Here is a 21,832-nt window from a genome sequence, read left to right on the forward strand (position 1 = left end):
GTGGTGATCAACCTGATTCCAGTTTTCATTAATTGATTTAATTTGGCTAAGAGAGCTATGGTGTTTAATCAAATTGATTAAAAAAATTTTTGGTAAATTAAAAGGTGCCCAGATTTATCAGGCAGTAGATTTCTCTCTCTCTCTCTCTCTCTCTCTCTCTCTCTCTCTCTCTCTCTACCTCTCAGCAGTACCTTAAATACCATTAAGGACACTTTCTCTGAGAGTCAAGCACTGCATAAAACAGTGGTATCTGAGACGTTATTGATTGAGTAGACAGGAAATGGATAAAGATTGACCCAGAAAACACTGCTCACCTTGGATAGAATGACTGTCAGTCATTCTGAGGCAGTGAGCGATGCATTGAAACATGCAGGAAAGAACAGGAAAGTGCTATGGAAGGTATGAGTGTATAGGCATTCCTGGTGTCCACAGGGGTTTTGTTCCAGAAACATCCCTCCCCGCAGCTATCTGAAACCGCAGATATAGGGGGTGCCCCCCACCCTCTGGAGGTGAGAGAACCTGTGCTTCCATAACCCCTGGAGGGTCTTCTGAGCCCAGCAGAGGCCACATGCCTCAGAGTAGCCATTTAGGCTAAAAAAGTCACTTCTTTTTAGTCACTTCTGTTTTTTTTCCGAAAAACTTTTCCGTGTTTTGCTTTTCCCAGCCCTTGTAATGCCTTTTAAAGACATAAAAACATCACTTCTGATTTTATGAAAAAACCAACTTTTTGGGTGAAATGACCTTTCAGAGGCCTGTAGGGACCACAGGTGGACACGTGCAGCCTTTGTGGAGCTCAGAAGACCCTCTGGAGGTGAGAGGTGCACAGCTCCCCTCACCTCCAGAGAGCGGGGGGGGGCTCTTGAGGGGCACTCGAAGGGACCCACCCACATTCGCTGTTAGCAGATACAGGGGGAGCCCTGTATATTAAAGATGTAGAAGGCTAACTTTCTTAAAACCAATATTCTTCATTCTCTTGCGCTCTTACAAGAGATTGCCTCTTGTAAGATAGCACATAGTACAGCAATGCATTTATTATCTAAAAACAAAGTATGCTTTTTACCTATTGCTTTTATTTGTATTTTTATTTGCTTTTTATTTGAAAAAAAAATTGCTTGACAGTCTTTTTAGGCTTGTGAGGCTCTTAAGATTTTGGAACATCTCCTATGATTCCAAGGCAGTGTCTCATCTAGACCAAAGGTAGTATCCTGAGTAAATCTTCTGTGAATTGTATTATTATTATTAACAGTATTTATATACCACTTTTCAACTAAAAGTTCACAAAGCAGTTTACAGAGAAAAATCAAACAACTAATGGCCCCTGTCCCAAAAAGGCTCACAATCTAAAAAGATGCAAAAAGAACACCAGCAGTCAGCCACTAGAAAAGACACTGCTGGGGTGAGGTGGGCCAGTTACTCTCCCCTTGCTAAAAAGAGGAGCACCCATTTGAAAAAGTGCCTCTTGCCCAATTAGCAGGGGTAATTGTAGCTCCTCTGGGCCTCTTCTGCTCATGATAAGAACCTTTTGCGTAACTGGAATGCTCCTTCTGTTGTTGGAGGGCACTTCCATTCCTGGAAACTTTACTCTGGATGCAATATAGAGTTCAGACCTGGTTAGTGTCAGCAGTGGAATTTATGTGCCTTTTCATTATAGTCCACGCTCTCTCTTGTTGCATTTTGCCATTCCCATATGGATTGGGCACCTACCTACTTGGGTTCAAATAGGGTCGCAGATGGTTATTTATATCTAATATCAGATTAGCCTCTGCAAATTTATTTTAGATTTTGTTGTGGAAAATGAACTAGGAACACTATTTCTGTCAACTAAGCAAATTTTAATCATATGTGTTAATTTGAAAAATAGACCTATTTTGTTGAATTAGTGGCAGTTGATAATTATGTTATAGAATCTAATTTGAGAGCAAGTCTCTTTTCTCTCGTGCTTTTGCAATTACTGCTTCAGAAATTTGAAAATTGAAAAACAAAACAAAATCTCATCCTCTGATGCTTAACAGCGTAATCATAATTTCTTTTGTAGTGCTTAAATAGAAAAGGATATTAGATTAGAATGCTGCCCAAAAATTATGATTTTAATTACAGTGGCACACAGATGTCCGGCTAACACTTTGATAGCATAGTTACTGAAACATATCAGAAGCTGGCCTTAGGTAAGCTGCTTCTTAGTTTCACTGACCTCCCATCTGCAGTAAAGAGAAGATAATGTACATAAAATAATTATTACTACAGGTACTTGTAAATAAGCCCTACTAATTTCAGTATTTATTTTTATTGCAAATATTTATATCTTGCCTTTCAGACCAAGGGTTCACAAGACAGTTACCAAAGATCAAATAAAAACAGGGAGGAAAAAGTTATAACCAAACTCCTTAATTAAGCAACAGTAAACAAACCAATAAGCATGCAGTAAACGTCACAGAAGCAAACTTCAACAAAATAACCAGAAGGAAAACCTGAAAATTGGAGAGCTCCAAAACCACTCTGAAATAAAATGGCTTTGCCTGGCATTAGAAGAGGTGGCAGAGAACTTTACCTGGACTGAAGTTCCAAAGTATTAGTGCTACTTGTTGAAAAGTTCTGTCCTGGTCAACACATAGATTTTAAAAATCCACTTGCACTACATTTCAGAAGACACAAAGCAGTGCCTCCAGGATCTTAAAATATGACCTTCAGAGTTTAGAAGGAAAAAAAAAGATTTTTATTTTAAATGACTGTATTTGTAGCCATTCCACTGATCCCACTAAGCACACCGACTTTGGCATGGTGTCAGAGCCTGACAATATTGTGTTAAAGCCCAATCACATGCGTGTTTACTTAGAAGCAATTCCCAGAACTTAAGCCCAGATTCATGTACATAGAATTGCAGTCCCAGGATCTATCCACATGTTACTCTTGTAGGAATGCACTAGAACAGGTGTGTCAAATTCATTTCATACAGTAGGCCGAATAGCATTCATGGTGCCTGCTGAGGGCTAGAAGCGATGTTGTTAAGCAGGACGTAATGTCAATAAGCAGCTCATGATCAAGCATTTTTTCTCACTTAGGCATTCATTAGCTACAAATGACAGAAAACACGCAAATATCGATATTTCCAAGATACGAGATAAACGAATTTTCATGCAGGCTACTTTTTCAGCAGTGACACCTCATCACAGCTCAGCAGCTGATGGTGGAGCTGGGAGAGCCCAAAAGCCAGCTAAAGAGCTTTTGAGGACCACGTTTGGTCCGCTTGCCTTATGTTTGACACCCCAGCACTAGAAAATATGAATACAACTAAACAGTGTTTAGTAACATGTGCATCACACTTGTCAGAAAGCTGAGATAGGATTGGTTGAAGCTCTCTGTCAAGGGTACACTTGGTAAAATCACAGTTGCAAAACAAGCAGTGCTGTAATAAATGCTCACTAGCCCTCTTTCTTTCTTTCTTTCTTTCTTTCTTTCTTTCTTTCTTTCTTTCTCTCTCTCTCTCTCTCTCTCTCTCTCTCTCTCTCTCTCTCTCTCTCTCTCTCTCTCTCCATATATCCACCATTAATGCTTAATATTGCTTTGCCCTTAAGAGTACATTTTGCTTATATAGCCCTATTATTGCATGTTGCATTTAAGTGATAGAAAGACTGGCCTGTACCTTGAGAAATCCACAGTATAGGAGTTGCAGAAAGATGTGAACAGTTCAGTTGTATGTACTTAAGCTTAGTAATGAGGTGGATGAGGACTGAGGTGTTGTGCCAGAATCACACACCAATCCTGAGCTGCCTAGGACGCGCGGCTGCGGTGGCGCTGAAAATGGCTGCCGCCACATCCTGCCCGCTTTGGGCAGCTGCCAGTGGCTCCTCGGGAGAAGGGGACTTTCGTCCCCTTCCCCCTGGTAAAGAGAGTAGCTGTGCAATGGGACTACTCGATTCACCGCCAATGAAAAGGTCAGCGGTGAATCAAGAGCCTCCATGTAGGGCAGCAAGCCCAACATGGGAGCTCCACCAGTCCCGCCTGCCTCCCTCCCCTGGCACACCTCCCCCTGCCCTCTTCCCACCTCCGCATAATGCCCCCTCCGCCCACCTCCCCCTCCCTGGAACGCCTCCTCCCCCCATGCCCCTGCATACCTCTGCTGCTCCACGGCCCGCGTGAGGCTGGGTACCCACTGGGAAAACACTGGCACTTGCCCAGCAGTAGGGTCTGCAAACGTGCCTTACGGCACACTTGTGATAGTGCGTGCCAGGGATGAGTTGGTGCGCCGAGCCAGGGATTGGGCTCTTAGTCATTTTAAAAAATACGTTTTGAGGAGGAATTTGAAGGGAGGAAGCTACAGCATCATGTAGTGTTCTCAGAGGCAGTTTCAGGCATAAATGAGAGGCATGGATGCTCTTACAGGTAGCAGGGGACCTTTGGGATGGTGGAACTGGAAAAGTGAAAGTCATGGGAAAGGATGTAACTGGTTACACAGCTAGTGTTGGAGGTTCAGCTTTGTTAGCCAACTGACAACCCATTGCTGGGCCTTGGGAGTCCCTCTGTGCTCCTAATCTTTGCGTAGTGGTGGAAAAGTAACACTTGAACCAAGAGAGCCATTCTGATTTTTGCCTCTGTCAAGGTGAATTTCACCACAAACCTGAGGCAGAAGGGGTGCCATTGAGGGTACTTTGCCAAGGGCCCCCTGAAATCTGGAGTTGTTTCTGACTGGGTAAGATAAAGTGGTCAACTTTATTCACTTTGAACTTTTTGTAATAGTTCCTTTTTCACACTTTTCCTAATTTCCATCAGCGTTTGAATCTTTTCTAGTTTCATATGACCTTCCTTCAGTTGACCATGTGAAATCTGTGGTAAGAAAGACTTACCAAAATATCACTCTCCATCATCTTTTTTTTTCTGAACAGGGGGAAAAGTTTCGTTTTATTACACTGTAAGACCTTTCAGTTAATTCCTTAAAAGTATGTCATCGTCTGAGCATCTTTCACATTTTTAATGTCATTTGCTTTCTTGCTTCTTTTTGAACTTTCTTGGCTCCCAGATAGAGCTGTTAAAATCTGATCAGAATGTACTACTTTGTTTCAGGAGTGGAAACAAGGCTTGTTCCTTCTAAAACATTTGTATCAACCACACCACAAAAACCCAATGTAAATAGACTTCCTTGAGTTTTACATCTGCTTCATGCTAGTGTTTTGTAGTTCCAGAAAGCCTGTTTGTGTATCTTTGGTCTTTTAGTCTACGACTGTAAAATCCAGCATCTTTCATGAAACGGAGCATCCTTTGACTCCTAGCTTCTTCTTTTTTAAAGCAAGTTTCCAACCCTTGTACGATTGTATCCTAACCAGGCATCCCATGGCTGCAAACCCCTTCTATTGAAAAAAGAGAATTGTGCATCTGGAAAAACCCTTTGAAATGAGCTCCACCTTCCTTCTGTTCTTGGAAGGAGGTTGTGGCTATATACTACCTCTTTACACATACATAGGATACCACCTGTAGTTGGAGGGTAAATTTGGACACGTGGGCAGTGTTTGGAGGAGATAAGCCCCCTTCTCAATAACCTTTGGGATGTTGGAGTTGCAGTGCTGAAGCGCCTTCTGGCATCTGCCTAGTCTCAGTGGCCAGGCTAGGAGGAGCACCAGCATGTTGATCTTTTCATATGGCTGGAGGGTTTGTTGTCACCTTTGTGGCATAGGAAGAAACTCTGCCGCAGCAGTTCCAACACCACAAAGCTAACATAGGAAAAGAACCACAGAAACTAGAAAGGGAGGCACGCATGGTGTGGCCATGATGCAGTGTTCTTCTGTGTACATTGTACAGGGTAGGTCTGTTGTTCATACACATTCCTGGCTAGTTTGACTGCTTGAATCAAGAGGGCCGTAAACTACTGCCATCTTCTAAAAGTCAATTTCAGCAACTCACAAATATGTGCCAGCTCAGCAGCTATCTTTTGGGGGATCTTGTCTAAGAAATACAAATTGCATTGGCACAAACGTGTGATACTCTCTATTTAAATTGCAAGCAAAATACCATTTTAGGGGAAGTGAGCTCAGCTCCGAAAAGTCATAGATTGTGAGCTAATGTAAATTTGTTTTTCAAGCCAGGGTTTTTTGAACTTTGATGGCATCAGCAATCAGGACCAGAAAGTGACTGAGCAGAACTTCAGGAAGTCAGTGGGTGGAATTTCAGTGTACTCCACAATCCAATTTCCCTTCTGGAAACTCTGTTGAAATTAATGGAGTCTCTTGCCAAATGATTGCCAAATGAGAATGGGTGTGTATTATGGACAGATGAAGCTTTATTGTCTCAGAAAGTGACAGAGGACTCCCCGCCCTCCCAAATGTTAATAAGATACATTGGGTTGGATCTTTAGTGGGGTACTGCTTCATCATTAGAAGCTTCTTGCAGGAAGGAAAAGCAAGTTGTGAAAATGGAAAGCGTTCTTGTATAAGTACAGCTTTCCTTCTGTTCCCAATAGGAACTTCCAGTGAGCAATGCTGTGCTGAAAGTTATGACCCAGCTTCCTATTTTACTTTATAGTTTTTTAATCTCTTTTTGCAAAATGTGAGCAATAACAAATTTATTTCAGGCATTTGCCTATCACTGGATATAAACAGACATATCTTACTAGACCCAAATATATTTCTCTTTTTTGTTAGCTATGTAGCATTTTGGAGATGGGCTTTAGCTTTCCATATGCTTTCATTATCTCTCTTTCCCCTCATTTTTACTGTGCATTGTCTGTGATTCTTTCCCACTGGAAAGAATGGAAGAATATTGTACTTTATCCCACACAATGACTAAATATACAGTAGTCACTCTTGATTCTGTTTACTTTTTAATAAATTCACAAAGTCACACCTCCATCAGAACTGGGGTATTTGGTCCTCATGGCTTTCAAGAAAGGAAGTTTTCCTGCTGCTTCTCTAACTTTGTGTTTTTCTCTTTTTTTCCTTGCTGAGATTTTTTCCCCTTCTATACCAACTGTCATCATGCACAAGAAATTAATAGCTTAACAATGTAGCGGAAAGCAGACTTTTAAACGCTTTAATTTCTTATCTTTTGAAGCTTTGTAACTGGAATCTTGCAAAATCCTAAGTCATTAAGTGCTAAATAGCTACATTCTAAGTGTTCCAGAAATATGATCCTTGAAGACTATTGTCACCTTCTTTAAATGTACTTTATCTTGATTCTAACACATGCTGAAACTAATTAATATTAGTGAACCGAGTATATAAATGGAATAAGACAACATCTCCCACATTTTTAAGCACTAATGTGCATATCACTGGTGTAGCTATTTTATGTATTCAAAATAACACACAATTGTTTTGAATAATTGTCCACAAGGAGACATAGCTGCATGTAGCAGTAAATGGTTTTTAATTATTTCAGCCTAAACTGATGGTAGTGTGTACAAGGCTGATTTCATTTAGATTGCAAAGACTTAATTTAGCTTATAACAGTTTATTTTGTAATGATATTCCTCCGAGTCTGAGAATTTACCAACTGTGCTGTGTGCCTGTGTGTTTCATTTTTAAGGAACAATTGGAGAATGCAAGTGTAAAATTAAGACAAACAGAAGAAGCAAGCAATATAAAGGAAAAGAAATATGAGTCCATTATTGCCGTCAAAGAAGATGAAATAAGGCATCTGAAAGAAATAGTAAATTTTATGCCAGTACCAAGCTATGAAAAAGAGGTAAGAATGTTGAAGGAGGAGCCAAATCTTCACAGATAAGCCTAGTTTTCATATTGCTTATATCAGTTGTATACCCACTGTAACTTAGAACATACTTAATCTTGCTTATACAGTAAACATTAATTTAAGCTATAAACTAAATGCAGTTGAAACATCTTTGCACTTACATTTTCTTTCATTACATGTAATTATAAATGATTTTATATGTTTTCTCCTGTTTTGTATTAAAATATTTTGTAAAGCTAACACACAATCTGCTTCGCGTTTGTATCCATGTTTTTGGTTAAGAGACCATACTGATTTCATTTGTAAAGACACCCTTGCAGATTCTGAAAGCTATTTGAAAGATGAATTATTGCAACAACTTTGCTTCTTAGTTAAAAGCTCTGAATAAACGCCCATGTAATACTGGGGTAATCCACAAGGTGGTAGTCAAATATAATAACTTCTCTTAATACCTGATAGAACACATTGTATCAGGCCTAACTCAGTTTATTGAAGAATGTACTCGAGTTTTGGCTGGTGGCCTCTTATTCGTTTCAGCAAGAAAACTATGATCTGCACCATACAATAAATATATAGGACAGTCAATATTAGTTCTGTCCCTATGGTGCTTTGAAGAAAATTAATGTAAAATACTGGAGAATATCAAGGTTTAAGTATTGTATGAAAAGAGATAAAGACTGCAATTTTCAGTTTACTTATATGGAAGTAAATCCCTTTGAATTCAATGGAAATTACCACTGCGGAAACGTGCATAGAATTGTGCTATAAAATAATAGTACATTTATCTGAAAACCTCTTTTAATGAAACAAAGGGGAATATTTAGTATTGGAGCCTCCTGATCTTTATTTCAAATTCCCTTTATCTCCTATTTAAGCTCTGTACTGAAGTGCGGAGCACTCCTCAATTGTCTGAATACGCAACTATCTAAATATTAGGGTGTCTTGTTCCTCATTAAGATAAATTAGAATGTAGTATGTTAGATTTCCAATACTTTTTCCAAACAAAAATAACTTATAGTTGATTTGTGTAAACAGCGTATATGTTTAAAAAGTGTGGGGTGTGTGTGTGTGTGTGTGAAAATAATGTCTTTGACAAGTTGTTATTATATTAATCTGTTAATTTCATTTGGATAAGTTTATTAGGCTGCTGCAGTGCAAGCTTATTATTATTTTTTCATATTTCCAATCTTTTGAAGGTAAGGAGTGAAAAACATGCTTCGCCTAGGCAGGAATTATCTCCAGGGGCCTTTGCCGCAGCTCCCTTTGAAAGGTATGTGACCTTTTTTAACCTGTTTCGTCTTTTCTGTAATTGGTCTAGTTTTAAAAGCCAGGTTTGTGCCCCCTTTCTCCTCCTATGTCCTCTTCCTTCCTATCCCCAGCTAGAGAATGAATAGGGTATACCTAGAGACACTTTATGCAGCAACAAGTTAAGCTAAATGAGAGGCTGCAGTGGATGTTAAGGACCCTGCTGCAGCGCTGGCATTCCTTCTTGCTGCATTAAGTAAGCTCAGAAAAGGAAGACACCACCAGAATGGAGCATCAGTGACTCTATACACATGAAGAGCTCATTCATCCCATTATTGCACAGATCAAATTAATCCTGCTAGAAGTTGTTTTGGCCCATTTGTTTCCTAGAGCCCTGAGATAGGAAGGATATTGGGATCTGAGCAGGATGAGTACTTTTCAAGGTGGAACTTTTGCTATGGCGGAAAAAGACAAAACGAAGCTTGGTGCATCTGGTACCACCTCCTGTACTAAGGTCCAACACCCATTCAGGGATTAAGCTTCCTCGCAATTTGCTGTCTCCCTCCTGCCTTGCAAATTTGGCTAGTTGCTTGAGATCAGTCTGTGAAACACAAATGTTCCTCCCTAAATGCCTTTTATTTTTGTTTCCTGTTTCGAATGCAATGGGGGCTTTTTAGCTTTTAGAAATTCCACAGAAGGGAGAATTGCATCAAATGTGGTGATTAATGGTTCCAGTCGTAGCACTGTGTCAAGAAATGAAGCTGCATCTCACAGGATTTTCTCTTGTATGCAACATGTAAAAAGTACACAATAGGAGCACTCTCACTGCTGTAATTATGAGACAGATTTCCAAATGTTCTTTTAAAAAAAAAATACAAAGCAGCGGGGGGTGGGGAATTTGGCTTTTGTTTTTTGATCCAAACAGTGGCACTGGAGGAGAATTTTTTTTAGTACTTTCCTCTACTATTAGTCCTGCTGGGGGGAAAAAATCAAGCATCTGTGTCATATCTTTATTTCCCCTCTCCCTGTGGAGTGAATAGTATTGGCAGATTTAGTCTAGAGAAACTATGTGGGTGGGAGAAGGGAATTAGGTTGGGAGATCAGATCATGATTCTCCTGTCTGTTCCGGCCCTTGGCCTTGCATAGATAGTGCCAATGTATGGCTGTGCTTGCTGAGTGGCTGTTTAGAGACAACAAAATAGAGACGATTGATATTTTACACTGATTCATTTTCAGGGACGAACTTGAAACTGTGTTCTGGGAAATGAAGGAAGAATTTCATCGAATACGCGCACTAGCAAAAGCACAGACGGACCAGCTGAGTAAATTTAACCTACGGAGAGAACCTGTAACTGGTATCGCTTTCCTGCAGCTCTTATTGTGATCCAGCTCTTTAAGCTCAAAGCTGTGCTTTATTTTTTAATATACTGTACATAGCATGCATTTTCCAAGCTGTTTAGAACCTGCCCTAGCTCTTTATGTTTCATCAAGTGATGCTCTATAAGGGATGCTTCACACATGACATCCTACCCAGCAATGACCCTGTGTACAGGGAGAAGAAAAAAGTTGTACACCGTCACTTGTGAAGCATGATGCGACTGTTCATCTTTTTGTGAATGTGCATGGATTGGGAAGCTGCTTCTTGCTTTGTCTTTCCTGACCTGCAACAAAGTAAACTCTCTTACCATCCTTCACTTGTGAATGTTGAACATGACTTTTTCTAAATAGAGGTTATCTTCATGAAAGGGAAAATAATGATATATGAAGCTACTCATAGTTATTTTGCTAGAAGCAAAAATCTGTTAAGAGTTGAAGGTAGGGTGTTACTCATTGTATGGGAACCAAAGGACATGGGTACTGTCCAAGTGTTTTGTGTGTGTGTGTGTGATCTACTTTGTAAATGCATTACTGACCTGAGGTATCCTGAGACATAATGCTGTGGGCAAAATCCCCAGCCTGTGTTGGTTTTCTACTATATACCACTTGGGCTTCTTTATGTAGAAATGAAAAGATGGCATAGAAATCTTGAAATGTATGTATGTATATTTTCACATGTTTATATTGCCCTTCCTCCAAGGAACTCAGGGTGGTGTACATAGTTCCTTCTCTCCTTTTATCCTTGCGATAACCCTGTGAGGTTGGTGAGGCTGAGAGATAGTGACTGGCCCAAGGCCACCCAGGAAGCTTCTTGGCTGAACAGGAATTTGAATCTGGATCTTCCAAGTCTAAGTCCAGCTCCCAAACCAATACATTATAAACTTGTACATTCCATTTCACCACTGAAGGTAGTGAGAGTGGCATAGGAACTCCGGAAGGAGCATAAGAAATTGCCTTATACTGAGTCAGACTGCTGATCTGTCTGGCTCAGGATTGTCTATGCTGACTGACCGCAGTTCTCCAGGGTTTTGGGCAGGACTTTTCCAGACCTTCCTGGAGATGCCCAGGATAAACCCTCCTACCTTCAGCATTCAAAGTAGACCCTTTGCCACCGTGCTTCTGACCTGGAGCACTTATTGTTTCATTGGGACATTGTACAATAATGCCAGAATCACCTGTGTTGTGAGAAATTAGTACATTTTGTTTTAGAGGTAATTTCTATTTCATGTCTTGTCACGAATGCTTTCAAAGGTTTTCTTTATGACCAATGTCTACCATTGTGTAAGAATTGTCTGTGCTAGATCAAAGGCCCATCTAACCCACCATTCCATCAGTGACCAACCAGATGCCTGGGAAGTTTGCAATCTAGGACTACTACTGATTTTGCTCATAATAAAAACCTATTCGTATTACTGTTCTGTAACCTTAAAATAGCTGCACCTAAATGCTGGTACCAAGATAGTGACAAGCAACTTTGAAAACTAGCAACTTGGTGACAGTGTATACAACTGTTTCCTTGTGCATTGCTTCCATAGGAAGAGGCTAGTGGGTGCAGAACCAGTTATGGCTGTGCACTGCTATCGTCCCATATTTGACTTTTGGCATACAACAGCCTGCATTTAAGATGACTTCCTTTGGAAAAAAAAGTCACTTGTTGGCCCACAGCCATTGATACTTCATTGTCTCTCCTGAGTTGGATGACATCACTGAAGAATGTAACAAGAACTGAGACTCGGTGATTTATGTCTTAACCCAGATCTAGCTGAAATCAAACAGTGATAACAAGTGTGGTTATATGTAGTTCAGGGGGCCCTGTATCTGTAGATCCTGCCTATACCTGAAAAAAGCATTCCAGATAAAATGAAATATTTGATGTATTGATATGTATATTATGCAGTCTTAAGTGATGAGAGACCTACGACATCCCTGAAAAAAATGTTTTATAGAAGTTTGGAGGACTTATTGTTAGAGGGACTGCTATTGGAGAGAGACATTGAGGCACAAGGTATATTAGTAGTGCCAATTTCTGGTTCCCAACAAGAGATTTAGCAAGTTATTCTTAACTAGAGGGGTTAATGAGTCCATTCCCCCCTGTATTTAGAAAGCACTGGCATAAGACTCCTATAAAAATACGCATGAAGGAGTCTTGGTACCAAACTGAAAGTCTGCCAGTATCCTAGCCAAATACAAAGAGGAACGTGGAATTATTGCTGGATTTTGCGCTGAACTAATCTCTTAGATACTCTTTAACCCTTTCCTCTGTGTCTACTTTTACAGAAATTCCATTCTCCAAGCCCATCCAGTGCACTGATGAGCAAGCAGATGATCTTGGTAATCCTTGGGTCAAGAAGGATCCAAGCAGAGATGTTTCACATTTCCCATCTATTACACCAAGAGGAGTCGGCCAGGATGAGGAAGAGAACTCTGTAGAATCACTTTCTAAACTGAATGTCAAGTTCCCACCTACCGACAATGACTCTGCTTTCTTGCAGAGCGCGCCAGATACTTCGCCGATCCCATGCACTGTGTTGACTGAAAACTTACTTCAGAATCAGCAGTTTAATAGAGAGCCAGGAGACCAGGCTGTGAACTTCAGTGAGGTGTCATGTAACTTGTTTGATGAGCATGGTGCTGACTCTATTGCATCACCTCTGCATAACCTGTCTCCTGCTAGCAAAACTAAACCCTCAGCCCACTCAAACACACTCGTACAGAGCCCTCTGGAAAAAGCTCCATGTTTTAAGTCACATTTCTTATACAACTTTGGAACCACTATGTTCCCGAAGCAAAATGTCCCTGAAATAAACTTTCCATCTTCAGAAGCTAATGAGAGAACTGTTGGAGCTCCTCAGCAGGTAACTGGGTTTTTTTACATTAATTTTGTATTTATACATGATTATTCTGTAAGCTGAAAAAAATAGAGCATATAGTTGAACTTATTTAACCTAATATTTGCCCAGTGTAAAATTTATGATCTCCACTTTCTGCTAACTTCATTCAAAACATTAGCATTACTGCAATTGCCTAATGTCATTATGTCACCACCATAACATCGTGATTTCTGCTCTTACTGTGACACAGCAACCAGGATGCCCCGTTCTGAGCCTGTATTTGCTGCTGCTGCATGTTTTAAAATCAGGTTGCACAATTTACACAAAAAGTTTACTTTTGTGGACTTAGGAAAATATTTGAGAGACTGAAAGAACATTTTGTTTTTCTGTTCTTGTGCATCTTACAGAAGACCCTGTTCAAATCTCCATATGCTCTCTGATGCATGCATATCACTTCTAGCCAATCCAGGCTTCCCTGTTCTTTGCAGGGTTAGGTCAACTGTATGTGCACAGTTGGAGGTGCATGCACAGAGTTAGCTGAAAAATTGCAGCAAATGAAGAAGCCCTTACACACTTGGGAGGGTCTACATCAGAGCCCCTATGCCTAGAAAAGAGCCTCTGAATCAGGATGATAGTCTGCAGAGGAATTTTAAATATGTGTAATTTATACAGTACTGCTTTGATTTCCTTGATGTGTATCATACTTCCCAGATATTTATTGATTTTGTGCATGCAGAACACATTCGTCTAGGTTACAATAATAGTACTTCATACCTTCAAAACTAGTCCTCACTGTATGTAGTCAGAAGTTTTTAGCATGTCCTGAATCTTCCATATTAGATATTTCAAGAAAAAGTTTATGTGGTTGGGGGGTGGTGGTATGCATGGCTTCATGTTGGTTTACTCAAACCTTACAGATTTTTGCAGTGGCTGCTTTCCATTATCATTTTGCTTTCCTACCCCTTTGCCTCCTTCTCTGGTGTGCTCCCTCTCTCTCTTCCTGTGCTACTTCATGGTATGGCTGCTTCTTTGAACAGGGGCCATGTTGCTGCCGTCCTATTTCAGGATGGGAGTCAATCTCATCATGCTATTGGCAGATTGACCTTCTGTCTTTAATTACCCTTTTTCTTCCTCTGTCTGAGATTCTGTTGGCAGCCATTGTTCTAAAATTGTTTAATATTTTATTTTTGAACCAGTTTGCCTTAGAGGAGAGGTGATCTATGTTATCTGTATTAAAATAGTTTTGCCCCCTTTTAACCCCACCTATTTCTTTAAATGCATTTCCTTAAGAGCTGTACTGGAGTCTACAAAGTACTTACAGTAGCACTGACTTCATTTAAGTTGACTCTTTAATTGTTTGCAACATGGTGGGCAAGCATATACCAATTTTAAGTTTCTTGATCATGCTATGTGTAATGTAATCATTGTAAATTATAGTCACTGCAAATTATTAAAAATGTAATGTGGAACATATTTTTTATTCAAGTTCACACTGTAATACTTTAATATTTTAGGCCCATGTGCCCAAACATTTGAGGCATTCCATGATTTCATTTTATTCTAAAATAACCATAATGACTGCCACATTTATAATATATAATTGATTATTCATTTATACCACATTCTGTTTGTTAGCTGTATACAGCTTTTCTTTTTTCAATGAATTATTTGATTTCTAGCAACTTTTTCAAGCCAGTTTTTGTTGTTCATCATATCAAATTCTCAGCTGGGCTGAATACAGCAAATTAAACTATTTCTTCTGTTACTAGTAAGGTTCCTGTGGAGTTGTAAAGCATTCATTCTATTACTTGTTCCTTTCCCTTTTTCTCCATTATGTCTCCTGCTTGTTCTTTTAACTAGTTAGCCTGTGTATTCATTTCTCAATAGATGGCACCCTGCATTGTGTATATTAAAGCATGTGAAACAGCTGGTATGTGATTGCAGGTTGATGGAGAAGTATGCAGCTTAAGAAATGCAGGAGAATTGGTGTTGAACTGCCACAATGCACAGGGCATGAGCCTAAACAGATATTTCTGAAAAATAATACGTTTAGGATATCAATTTTAAATGTGAGTGGCCAGTACTATAACTCAGCAATAGCCAGAAGTCTTGAAATTTAAGTGTTTAGGAAAATGACTGACAATAAGAAATGGTTTCAATATTTTCTCAGTGTATCCTTGAAGGAATATAGAACATAAGGCCTTTGATTAAAATTGTGCATCATATCCAGAAATTTAGGCATAAGAAGCCAATGTTACTTTAGAATCTATTAAATATACAGCTTAAGTATTTGCTTAAATATGTTATCTCTGTTCCCTCTGAATGTTTGTTTGCATATGTTTTTCTTTGAGGGTCATTTTTAAGGGATCAAAATCCCAATACAATTCAATTCATTTCAATTCAAAAATTTCATCACTGAAATGCATGCCTAATAGTCCTTTGCAACAGCAATAGAAAAACCAGAAAATTAATTTCTCTGAAAATAATTATCTTGATTCCTACAGCATGTTGGGAAAGAATGCTACCACATTCCTGGGAGAACTGCAGTGAATGCTCAGATAGTTCTCTGTTGGTAACCACATGCCTTCATACACTTTAGAGCTGGCCTGAAACCTTTGCAGGGATCTGGTTTGCAAGGTGATCAATGAGAAGATGATGTTTCACTGCCTTTAAGAACCATATCAAGATGAGTTAAGATAGCAGTTCGCCATCTTGCTTGCATGGTAACAAAATGGGCAGTGGGAAGCCATGCTGTTAAAACACCTGGGTCCTTGTTCTCAGAATTCACCATTGCAGGCATCCTGATAGCACTGCCTTACAGGCCTGATGTCTCCTTCTCTCCTCCCCCACACCACACCTGACAAGGACTTTCTATCATGTATTTAGTACATGTGATAACAGATAAAGATGAGGAGGGGAAACTTAAATGCAGTGTAATTGGCAGCCGTTAGTTGTTAGAGCTGTGGCTCTCAGTTGCTGTAATAAATTTAGCTCTTCTTGCACACACTAAATATAAAAACTCAATCCTGCTTCCTTAGTACATTGCAGTTTCCTAAACACCTGGATTAAAAACTGTAATACTGAAAACAAGAATGTACTAAACGAAATGATTGAGATTCTGACGCATCTGTGCATTTTGTGTTGTCTGAGGATCTGATCCAGCAAATAGAGCACCTATTTAATTTAATTTTTTTTAAGCATTGAAGGATGGCCAATCTTGCACATGTATGCTTTAAATGCATGCTTGTAGAATCAACAATACTTCAGTCTATATGAGTCATTGCCTATTTACATTTATTGTTTGGGGTTTTTTTTGTTTTAACCAACTGTTCTGTCCACTAGGCCTCTCAATTTTGTGCACAACTGGTAATCAAGTCATCAGTTTTCTTAAAAACATAAAATAATATTTAGAACAGCCATCAGAAAAATCAACTACAGCATTGGTTCATTAAATGAGGGAAAACTTTAATCAATGGGGCAGCAAATGAAAAGCATGCTTTCTTTTAAAGTAGGTTTTGGTGCATGACTCTAAGGTTTTCTTATTATGGTGTTGGTTTTTTCACACTTCAGTACTTCACAAAAATTTCCCAACTTTGAAATGTTGAAAGTAGGGAAAGAGGTTTAATTTAGTCAGTTAAGCCACAGATAACTTATTGGTTGATGCTGTAATAATATCCTTGAAAATAATCATTTTTTAAAACCGAGTAAAAATGCAGCCTTCAGCAGAAATCCAAAATAAAGCTATCACATCAGGTTAGCTCCTTCCTTGTTTAAAACTGAATCCTGAATATCTGCTTTGTTGGACAGGGACACTGTTCAGTATAGCCCCAAAGTTTTCACGAATCAAATCAAGCACAAATCCCAGTGAGTAAAAGATCTTCGATATATGGCGCTCTGGCTGGTGTGTGCTTGATCAAATATTATAAGACTAGTATGAATATTGTGGCCATCTAATCATGCCTCCTATTACAGTTATTAAAACTGCCAGTTTAAATCAAGGTGGAGTTGCAAATAAGTAATTAAAAGCACACTTCCATGGTGATATTTAAAACACGCATCAGTGCCTAGACAGGTTTCTGAAGCAATTTGCACCAACAAAAAGTAGCCTGTTTGTTAGAACTTGATGTAATTACACCTAATTAGCCTGTGTTCTGCAAGGATTGATGGCTGACCACAGTAAAAGTGCCGCCGTAGAAATCTGCGAAGGCCTTGTGACAAATACTAAATATTGTTTAGACAAAGAATTGACGCCCAAGAGAAATTGTGCTTGCATTTTCTTTTTTTTATTCTTTTAAATGAACTACTGTGCTTCAGAATCCTTGTGGTTCTGGGACATTAAGAATGACACAATGTGTGTAGTATATAAACTATGATATGTAGCAGACAAAGCTTTCAAATTGAAGTTGTTTGGAAGTGGAAGAAATGCTTTCCCCCCTCACTTGTCCTATGTGATCATATAGTACTTGTATAATAATATTAATATAATTAATATAGTCAGTATTAATTTTTTATTATATGTGTACTTTAAAATGCATTTATCCTATAGTGATTTTATGAATCAAAATGTATTGTCTTGTGTTTATTTACTAAATTAACATTTGCTTTATTTTTGAGATATTGTAAACTGTATTCCATTTATTATTTAAATGGGAATGACATTTGACTAAAAACTTTTGTGTACTATTTTATTTCCACATATTTATCAAAGTTGAATAACGAAGAAATGCTTTCACTGATAAATCAAGCTCTTCTAGAATAGAAGCTTGTAAATATTTGAGTTTTTATTTTTTATTTTTGCATTTCAACTAAAAAGTAAAACAATGTTCTTCAATCAAAAGTCGCCTTCAGCTTATACCATGTACTAACGTCTTTTTTTCTGCTTTTCCAGCCACTTTGGAAACCATATCACACTCAAGACAATGACAATGACTTATTGGCACTTCCTTCTACAGACTCAGAACTCGATCAGCCCGGAATATGTGAATTCTGTCAGAAAGTTTTCCCACCATCTCTTACATCCAGGGAAGACTTTCTGAGGCATCTGAATTCACACTTCAACTTGAAGTCTTAGTGTAACTGGAACACAGAGAAATTTCATCTAAATTGAATCTCTGGGGCTGCTGTACTTTGAGTTCAGTTCATATAGTAACTTTCACAATTAAGATGGTGTTTGTACTAGACTAAATCTATTCAGAGCTCTGTAGCCCTGTCATTAGCTTGATTAAAGTTGTTGAAATGAAATGATGTGCAGCCTGCATTCAGCCCTGTCCTATCAACATGTTCATCTTAAAAATGGATAGTGGAGGGATGCAGGTTATGACCATCCAGTCTGAACATCTGAAGGATTTGCCCTCCTTTTTTGCATATGGAAGTTATCCTGCAGTTAAGTGGTTATTCTAGTGCCATTGTGCCTTTTTTTCTAAATAACTTTTGTTCTCTGAGATCCTGAATTTTTTTTAAAAAAAAAACAAAAAACATTTACCATTAATTGTAACGTTAGATGACTTGTACCCTAATTATGAATGCATTTACTTGGAAACAAGTCCTATTTCTATGCTTAACTCATCATATATACGAACTTGATGGGGTTATAGTCAAAGCACTTTCCCATATAAATATTCCATACAGACCCCATTACATTTAAATGCATTTATATCCCATTCATAGGTAGTATTAACAAGCCCATGGGCTGCTAGTGCAACATCTAATGGACTTGCAGCTGTGGTAGATGCATCTAAACATGATGGGAGAGTAAGGAATATTTTTACAGATGTTTTAGCTGTGGCTCACATCACATTGTTTTTAGCCAACATTAAGAATAAAAAAAGTTATGTAGACTAGATTTTTTGTCAGTTTTCCTTGTTTTTAATTCAGGATTAGGGAACATAAATTACTCATACAAATGACGACTTTGGGCCCAATCCTATCCAACTTTCCAGCCCTAATGCAGCTGCAATACAGCCCCAAGGTAAGGGAACAATTGTTCCCTCACCTTGAGGAGGTCTCCATGACTGCCCTCCACTGCAAGATGCAGCACATATCCCACTGGCATGTCTGCATCAGTGTGGGAAAGTTGGATAGGATTGAACCCTTAAATAATCTCACCACTTTTATCTAAAATGGAGATAGTAAAATAGTAGTAAAACTAAAACCTGGGTGGTGGTGTTTGATCCCATTATGAAAGTTTCAGTTTGAACTGTGGTGTTGTGCTATTCATTCTGTAAACATTGAACTTGAACCATCATTAGAAAAATCCTAATACTTTGATAAATGAAGGAGTTGTTTCTAGAAAGGCATAAGAGTAATATCTTTGCTTGGCTAAACTGTTTTGTAAAGATATTTATCTTAGGCCGCAGTCCTAACCAATTTTCCAGCACTGACATAAGGGCAATGCAACTCCGAGGTAAAAGAGCAGACATTGCCCTACCTTGAAGAGGCCTCCATGACTGCCCCCCAACTGCAGGATGCAACACATGTCCCACTGGCACAGCTATGCCAGTGCTGGAAAGTTGGTTAGAATTGCGCCTTCAGAGGTATTTCTCACAAAATGTAGATTCTTATGCATATTCATATATTTGTCTCACTGCAATTACATGTAATGTAAAACCAGGGTTGCACTTGCCTTATGAATGCACAATAAAATAGAGATGTGCACATGTGGTGTGAATTGTGCAGTCTGCAACTCAGTGAAGTTGCTTATGTGCAGGAATGTTTGTTTATTTGGTATGAAACAGTCCTTAGATTACTTATGTCCAGTATTTAAATAATTGCCTAAAAATATAAAACTCTAAGTATCATAGCATTTGTGAGTGACCTTTATCCTCACAACCCCAAAACAGGGATCACTTGGGACAGGTAAGTAGAAAAGATGCCTAGATTTCAACCCATCATTTGTGACCCACCCCATAATTTGTGTTCTGCTATATGTACAAGTCAGGCTTCTGACCTGTGAGGATTTTGTTAACTGTAGCAACCTCATGCACTTGTGGAGGGGGCAATTCATGCACAGGAATGAATGGAGGCCTTCTTCCTAGTATATTTGGTAATTATCCTGCTGAATATCAGTCAGTGATAGTAGCATTAATGTATGCAATACTTATCTCTTTGGGCCTCTAAAGGAAAATGAAGGATGCTAGGATAATTAGTATGTATGACCTTCATTTCCTAAGTCCATAGTGGCCCAGTCAACCCTCTTGAACTTCCCCACCAATTCCTTTACCAACTCCAAGTCCACCTCTTTATTTTCAGCTTTACCCTATGTAAAAGAGGCCGAAAGCCTGCACTAATTTCTGTCTTTGGAGCCTCAACTTCTTTGTTCCAAGTCAAGCAGGCAGGAACTGTTGCCATTCCTGAACTGCTCAATAGGGGAGAAATGGAAAGAAATTTTACAGCCTCAAGGAATATGAATAGAGGAAGGCCCTGATCCATATCTAACTGCAGACTAGTCACGCATAACCACTTGTGGCCCCAGATGCAGATTCCCACTGTTTCTGCCAATATGGCTGGACCCCATTAAAAAAAAAAAAAAAAAAGATAATGGTTCTTCCCTGACTACTTGTCACCTCCCAGAAACCTCATATGTCCCACCAAAAATGCTGTAACTTTACAAGCAGAGAAGCTAATATGCAATTAAGATCTTTAACGTTATAGGATTTTTCAGACAGCATCATAACTACACAAACATTTTGCTATATTGTATTTTTGTGTGCATGGAGGGTTTGATAGTTTTTAACAGTTCAGTTTTCAGTGTTGGTAAAGTAAGGTGTTAATACTGAGAATTTTGCAAGTATCTGAACTTACCTGGGACCAAAAAAAATTATAAATTTCAGGTACCTTTAATTGAAGCAGGATTATCTGGGCTAGGGTATAGTAGTCAAGGTGCAATCCTAACCAACTTTCCAGCACTGACATAGCTGTGCCAATGTTGTGTGCACTGCATCCTGAAGTGGGGAGGCAGTTAAGGGGAGCTCCTCAAGGTAAGGGCATGTTCTTTACCTTACCTTGAGGCTGCATTGTGGCTAGGTCAGTGCTGGAAAGATGGTTAGGATTGTGCCTTAAGCTTTTGACATATCTTGTTCACATTAAGCTTAATTTTTTTCCCCAAATTTCTAGTATCTACATAAAATACCCATTTTACAACCCTTGGGGGGAGGGAGAATGCCTTGCATAATTCTAACTCATTTGGCTATACCAAACATTTCTCTACAACTTTGGTTGCAACCTTTCATCTGTCTCTGACAAGCTGTTAACTGCCTGCGCGCTATAACAAACTAGTATGCAGGGTTTGTCTGTGGTGTGACCCAGAATGTGTGTTTGGTTTTTACTGTAATAAAACTTATCATGCCAAGCATTTTATAAAGTTTTGGTTCTTTTTAACTTGTTCATAAATGATCTGAAGCAAGATGGCCAAGTTTTCAGATGATACCAAACTATTCAGGGTGGTATAAACCAAAGCAGATTGTTCAGAGTACTTCTTTAAGTGCTCCAAAAAGAATTTCTTCGAACCGGTTAAATGGGCAACTAAGTGGCAGAGTTCAGTGTCAATAAATGTAAAGGATTCACTTTGGAGCAAAAAATCCCAACTTCATAAATATAATGACAGGGTCTGAGATGTCCGTAACAAACCAGGAAAGAGATCTTGGGGTTGTGGTGGATATCTCAGTGAAAATGTTGGCCCAGTGGTAGGCAGGCAAAGTCCATCC

The 21,832-nt window shown here is 39.0% G+C and overlaps 1 protein-coding gene across 3 annotated transcripts in view; it reads left to right on the forward strand.

The window, feature by feature from the left end:
- The window catches only part of TANK (TRAF family member associated NFKB activator), an 80,858-nt gene extending 59,378 nt beyond the window's left edge, over positions 1-21,480 (forward strand). For all 3 annotated transcript variants that reach the window (XM_066612085.1, XM_066612083.1, XM_066612084.1), the window contains 5 exons: positions 7,513-7,671; positions 8,874-8,947; positions 10,159-10,277; positions 12,577-13,154; positions 18,019-21,480. In XM_066612085.1, coding sequence (XP_066468182.1) covers positions 7,513-7,671; positions 8,874-8,947; positions 10,159-10,277; positions 12,577-13,154; positions 18,019-18,201 — 1,113 coding nt within the window. In that variant the 3' untranslated portion in view covers positions 18,202-21,480. The remainder of the gene's footprint in view (positions 1-7,512; positions 7,672-8,873; positions 8,948-10,158; positions 10,278-12,576; positions 13,155-18,018) is intronic.
- The last annotated feature ends 352 nt before the right edge of the window (positions 21,481-21,832 follow it).

This window comes from Tiliqua scincoides, chromosome 1 (genome assembly GCF_035046505.1).
Source record: "Tiliqua scincoides isolate rTilSci1 chromosome 1, rTilSci1.hap2, whole genome shotgun sequence".
Taxonomy (NCBI): Eukaryota; Metazoa; Chordata; class Lepidosauria; order Squamata; family Scincidae; genus Tiliqua; species Tiliqua scincoides.